Source organism: Neolamprologus multifasciatus, chromosome 23 (assembly GCF_963576455.1).
Source record: "Neolamprologus multifasciatus chromosome 23, fNeoMul1.2, whole genome shotgun sequence".
NCBI classification, from domain to species: Eukaryota; Metazoa; Chordata; class Actinopteri; order Cichliformes; family Cichlidae; genus Neolamprologus; species Neolamprologus multifasciatus.
Window position 1 is genome coordinate 20,731,563 of NC_140460.1, and position 6,598 is coordinate 20,738,160.

Here is a 6,598-nt window from a genome sequence, read left to right on the forward strand (position 1 = left end):
GAAAGAGAGGGAAAGAAAAATAGAGGAGAAACAGATGGATAGAGAGAGAGAAAGAGAGAGAGAAAACACTGATAATCTGCACCTGTTGAAAAGAAAAGAAAAGTAGAAGAAGCTGGTGTCAGCACTCCTCCTCCCAAAAACCCTCAATTTAAAATTGGCACCGGCAACAAGTTGTCAAATAAAAGTTGTCGAATAAAACTGAAACACAGACAGCCATGTGATTGAGCGGGCGGATGGAAACAATTAGTGATGGGGAGAAAAGGACCCAATGCAAAAACCCTATGAGTGAAAGACCTAGGCAACAGCTGACCCTGCCTGGGATAGGGTCAAAGGGGCCCCACCCTGCTGCAAGGCACAGGGAATATGCATAAGGGCGAAAGTTGAATCCATGGGGTCTGGCCATACAAAGCTCACAAAAAGAACATGGGCTCACCCTTCTGTAGGTCCACCATCTACATCACTGAAGGAGTCCGATGCAGTGTGTGCTGGGCGGCTGCAAGGTGTGGAGACATTGGCAAACCGATCCCCAGCTACCAAGACTAGCCAGTGGGACATGAAAAGTCACGTCTCTGGTGGGGTAAGGATGCTGAATAAGTGCATGAGGCTGAGAGCTACCGGCCAGATATAGTCGGGCTCACCTCAACACATGCCTTGGGCTCCAGAGCCAGTCACCTGGAGAGGGGCTGGACTGTCTCAATCTGGAGTTGCCTTTAATGAGAGGTGGCAGACTGGGGTGGGTTAGTATGTTCTCTGCGTGCTGCCTGTACATTTGAGTTTTTCCTAATGGATGAGAGGGTCTGGTTCCCTACACCTTTGCTCGGGAAACAGGTCCCGATTATGGTCTGCGCGTACAGTTCAGAGTACCCAGCCTTCTTGGAGTCCCTATGTGGGGTCTTTGAGGGTGCTCCACCTGGGGACTCTGTCGTCCTAGTGTGAAACTTCAACATTCATGCAGGCAACAACAGTGAGACATGGAGGTGTGTGACTGGGGGAAATGACCTGCCAGTTCTGAACACAAGTGGTGTTCTCCTAGTGGACTTCTGTGCAGACCACAGTTTGTCCATAACAAACACCATGTTCGAACATAAGGGTGTCCATAAGTGCACGTGGGTTGTCCGTTTTGGATGTTTTTTGTTACTTTTCTGATGAAATGCCAAAACGGCCTATGAGATTATTGAATCTGTTGCGCAACATCTGTGATTAAATGAGTTTTGTAAATATATTTGAATAACTTTGGATAATGTTTATTAGCTTTATTGCTGATATACTTTGATGGGACCCATGATAATGTTTTTCTATAATAGTATTTTGAATGAGATTCATTATAAGAGATGATGGTTTATTGATTGTTGTATGACACATGGCATTAATTACTTGACTTTGTTATTTATGGAGTTATGGATTTATTTTGTCACAGCAGTAGAATGCTGTTTCATTTTCTTCTGTGAATGATAATTTATGTTTTTGACCTTGTTTTAGGTCAGGTTTTTTTCCCCCGCGATCAGCCCTGATCAGCGCGGGATGGTGAGCCACCCGACCACCGCTACGTTGCGGTAGGAATCGTAAACCTATGGACTGAATTAAAAAAACTGTTGACACATGACCTATCACAGGTCCATGGAACTGAAATCTCATACTGGACTAAACCACATCCCACCTCCTTTTGGAACATAATAAGCTGTTTTGTATTGTTAGCTTTATTTTGTTTGTGATATATATATATACATATATTTTTTTGTATATCTGTCTCTATATTTATCATAACATACACAATATATATATATTTTTGAGCTCTATTTTTGGTTTCCTGTGTTTTCTTCACACACTCAGGCTCCATAGTCGAGACTACTTCTGAGAGCTCATTGTCTATGTAGCTGCAGTCAGGCGCCCTGGTCCTTCAACCGCGTTACACCAGGATACTCTAGGCCACAGGTCAATGATCAATTAGATAATCATGTTATCAGATCTATGCTGGCATGTTGATGCCTGTTGTTGTGGTAACCACCAAACCAGACAGTGGACACCAGTGCTGAAGGGGACCATCAGGCTGAAGAAGGAGTCCTATCTGACTTGGGTAGCCTGAAGAACTTCAGAGGCATCGACAGGCCAAGCTGAGCATGGCTTTAACAGTGCCTGAAGCAAAAACTGGGATGTGGGAGGAGTTCAGTGAGGCCATGGAAAAAGACTTGTGCCTCAAAGAGATTCTGGCAAGCAGTGGCTGTCCTTTGTCACTGATTCTGTTCATAATTTTTATGGATAGAATTTCTAGGTGTAGCCAAGTGGCAGAAGACTTCCACTTGGATGGTCTCAGAATCTCATCTCTGCTTTTTGCAGATGATATGGTTCTGTTGGCTTCATCAGGTAGTGGCCTCCAGCTTACACTGGAGTGGTTCGCAGCTGAGTGTGTAGCGGCAGGTATGAGAATTAGCAAATCCAAGTCTGAGCTCATGATTCTCTGCCAGAAAAGTAAGTAGCTCAGGGTCTTGTTCGTGAGCGAGGAGCAGGAGATCAACAGACAGAGTGGTGCTGCGGCTGCAGTAATCCGAACGCTCCCGGTCTGTCATGGTGAAGAGAGACCTGTGTGTAAAAGTCAAGCTCTCAATTCACCAGTTGGTGTATGTCCATACCCTCACCTTTGCATGCTGTCCATATTTTGGTGTGGGGAAGCATGGAAGGGACATTGTGGGCCAGCATGTCTATAACAGGCTTTGCCATGATACTGGGCTGGTATAATACAGTGAACTGTGTAAACAGACAGTGATTTCTGGAAGTATTCCCGAGTTCATGCAGTGATGCTCTGTCTGTCCTGGTCGTTGTGTCCTTGGGCAAGACACTTCACCCTACCGTCTACTGGTGTTGGCCAGAGGGGCCGATGGTGTGATATGGCAGCCTCGCTTCTGTCAGTCTGCCCCAGGGCAGCTGTGGTTACAACTGTGGTTTGCCTCCACCAGTGTGTGAATGTGAGAGTGAATGAATAGTGGAATTGTAAAGTGCTTTGAGTGTCTAGAAAAGCGCTATATAAATGCAATCCATTATTGTTATTATTATTATTATTATTTTCATGACATAATCATGCTGGTTTGCTGCCCGAGGGCTCAAAGGTCATAAGTATCCAATATTTTTTTCATCCTTGTCCTTTGCACACAGAGATTTTTTTTCAAATTATCTGAATCTAATGATGATGTTAAAATGGTAAATGGCCTGCATTTGTATAGCGCTTTACTCAGTCCCTAAGGACCCCACAGCACTTTACACTACATTCAGTCATTCACCCATTCACACACACATTCACACACTGGTGATGGCAAGCTACATTGTAGCCACAGCTGCCCTGGGGCGCACTGACAGAGGCGAGGCTGCCGGACACTGGCGCCACTGGGCCCTCTGACCACCACCAGTAGGCTGATGGGGTTAGTATCTTGCCCAAGGATATTTTGGCATAATTAGATCTTCAAAGTCTTTTTTTTTTACACTACATTATTCTGAATGGTAAACGCTCTTAAGTAGTTGCAAAACATCCCTTCAGCTTTTTCTTTTTAGTACCAGCCTTTTGTTGCCCTCATCCCAAATTTTTTGAAATGTGTTGCTGCCAATTTTGTACGAGTACAAAATTGATTTTCTTTCTAAAATTAGAGCATGCTGCTTTCAATCAGGTGCGCTCTGTAGTCCGGGATTTACGTAATCACATTGTCCAGCTTTCAGTTCAAAATTTAAAGCTCCTTTTCTATTTTTTAAAATGCCACCACAAAATATGTCTCTTTTTTTAACAGTCACAGACTATAAAAATAAGCAGGTACATAATTATTTGAAAGGAAAAGCTACATACCTGACTGAGCTGATGAACGGGAAAGCCTTTAGCAGAGACTCACACTGACTGTGACAGGGAGGAGTTTCATTGTCCCAGTAGAGGCAGACATTAACCTTTGTAGGCATCCCCTGCATGACTTCCACAGCTCTTTCATACAGCTGCTTTTCACCATCAACTGGAAGGTGAAGACTTCCATATAGGCTGAGTAACCTTACAAAGTCCATCTGCTCTTCACTGATAAGAAAAAGCTCCCACAGCTGTCGAGCCAGAGAGTCAGACCTATAATTGAAAGAAGAGATTATTATCTCATTGTAAAACTAACCAAGAATATAAGTCTTATTACAGGTTGTAACCTAAGCAGTAATATAACCCTAAAACTGCATGTTCATTCTTACCATTGGACATTTTTAAAGCATCCAAACAGCTGTCTCATTCCTTGTTCTGATATCATCACATCCTCGAGGTTCAGACATATTTTCCTTTCCTTTAACTGAGTGACCACATAGGCCACAGCACAGCAAGGGTAAGGATCCAGACTGTCTCCACTGAGGTCAAGATGGTAGTCCAGTTTGTCTAGAAGGTAGATGCATGCTTCAGGACTCTGGGACTCATACAAGCACTGGCATAAGAACAGTATGTCAACATGGAGCCCACCGTCCTCAGTATCAGCTGCTTCTTGCTCACACAGATGAGGAAGAAATGTGTTTATCAGCTCCTTGAAGAACCAGTTAGATGTATTCTTCAGGTCCTGATCTGGAATCAAGTGCTTCATCAAACTTGGGCTCTTCTCATTCAACAGTCGACACATGAAGGGGATCAGATGCTTCATGTGTTTCTTCTCCTCTGTGAGGCACTGCTGAAAAACATCTTTGATTTTATCAGGATTCTTCAGGAGCCACAGTGCTGCAAAAAACTCCTGCACTGTGTAATGGAGAAATGCATGTGTGGTTATTGTTTCAGTCAGGGCCTCCTTAATGAGAAGTGGTTTCAGGAAGGACAGGACACAGATGTCTTCACAGGGCAGGTCTGTCAGGTTCACGGTTTTTTGCTGGGTTGAAAGAAAAGCAGCTTCAGCTAGAGACAGAATTTCTTCTCTCTTGGTTTTGATGAAGGAATTCAGCTTTTGGTTCTTAGTTCTGCTGTTTATCTGAAGGCAATATCGAACAATATTGATGTAGATCTCAGTTATTGTACATGGCTGTGGAGAGTCTTCTGATTTAAAGCAAGCAGCTATCATCAGTGCATACATGGGAACATGACAAAGAGTTACCAACTCCATGCTACTCAAAACCTTCTTCTGATCTTCACCGAGTGTTGCAGATAAGTATGTTTTTATAGTCTGCTCACTAAAGCCTTTCACCTCCACTCTGATAAAGTCTCCAGAAAACAACTTTTTATCCTCATCATCTGGTCTGCATGTTATGATGATCTTTGCTAGACGTTGTAATTTGTTCTTTAAAATCTTTGTAACCACTGGTGAAGAGAGATCTGTGAGTCCATCAAAAATAATTGTAACATTGTCAAAGTGACTCTGTATATCCTGTAAGACCTCATCTTTGCCTTCATCTAGATCACAAAAAAAGCTGAAAAGTTCCTCCAAATTTTTGGCATTCACAATTTGTGCTGTTTCCCTCATGTCAAAGTAAAACATGTAATCAAGCTCACCGCTTTCTCTTTCTGCCCAGAGTCTCAACATTTCATGAGTCAGTGCTGTCTTTCCAATTCCAGGTTTTCCAACCAAGAGTATGTTTTTATCTGTTTTCAGCAGCTCACTGGGGGAAATGGTGGGCTTCTCCTCAGGAATGTATGTCCTCAGTTTTTTAGGGCGACTCAGCTTGCTTTTCCTTTTTTTAAATTTTTTTATTTTAGATGGACAAATACTTTCCTCTGTGTCTAATATAAGTGATGAGTATGACAGATCAGGTGTCTTGTTTCCTTCAAACCAATTTTTACTTGCTGCCCAAAACTCATTTGACTTCTCTTTTGCATTTGACTTTAACATTTCCTGATATTTGTGGCATGACCTTGGCCCTAAAAGCAGTGAGAAAACAAATTCACTATGAATTAAAGCAGTTGTAACAGATACATTTATCCAATGCATTAAAGTGCAGTTCGTCAGTATATCAAAGATTTTATTTTTATCAAGATTTTACTGCAAAATACCTTGTAAGTAGTTTGTATTGACTTGTGTCTCCTCTTTGAAGGGAAAGCAGCTGATCCAGTGATGCAGATCAAACTTGGTTTTCTCAGTGTTTTTCTCTAAAGTCCTCTTCCTTGTCATGTCGATAATCTTGAGTAACTCATAGCAGGCTGCTTCCCCTTTTTTTATGACTGAGATCAGTGTTGTTCTTATTTCGTCTTTATCAGTTTTCTCTGCCTTTATATTGCTGACTTCTTCATCACCAAGAACTCCTTTCTGATTCAAGTTCTCCAAAATCACAGAGAGATTCTTTAATCCACTTATAAGATGGGGTTTGGCATGCTTGACATAGTCTAACGCGGACTGTGATGTGCAGGCCATGTTTCCTTATGTGTACACGCTGACCCAACTTCACTGACCTGGAGATCAAAATACTAATTTAAAAATGTTCATTTAAACAGTTTAACTATATTTGAACTGTTTATAGTTATTATATTATTGATGTATTAGGGTTTATATATATATAATTTAAACCCAATTAATATTTACAGCTTAACAATGACTTGCAATTCAATAAAATTAGCAATCTGATAATATTGAGAATAATGCTGCAATAATATACAGTGATAATAGACAACACAACATATTAT

The 6,598-nt window shown here is 41.8% G+C and overlaps 1 protein-coding gene across 3 annotated transcripts in view; it reads right to left on the minus strand.

The window, feature by feature from the left end:
• LOC146491475 (uncharacterized) overlaps nt 1–6,598 on the minus strand; it is a 66,466-nt gene that overhangs the window by 50,898 nt on the left and 8,970 nt on the right. For all 3 annotated transcript variants that reach the window (XM_085152444.1, XM_085152442.1, XM_085152443.1), the window contains 3 exons: nt 5,972–6,367; nt 4,204–5,839; nt 3,827–4,087 (listed from right to left, as the gene is read on the minus strand). In XM_085152444.1, coding sequence (XP_085008570.1) covers nt 3,827–4,087; nt 4,204–5,839; nt 5,972–6,329 — 2,255 coding nt within the window. In that variant the 5' untranslated portion in view covers nt 6,330–6,367. The remainder of the gene's footprint in view (nt 1–3,826; nt 4,088–4,203; nt 5,840–5,971; nt 6,368–6,598) is intronic.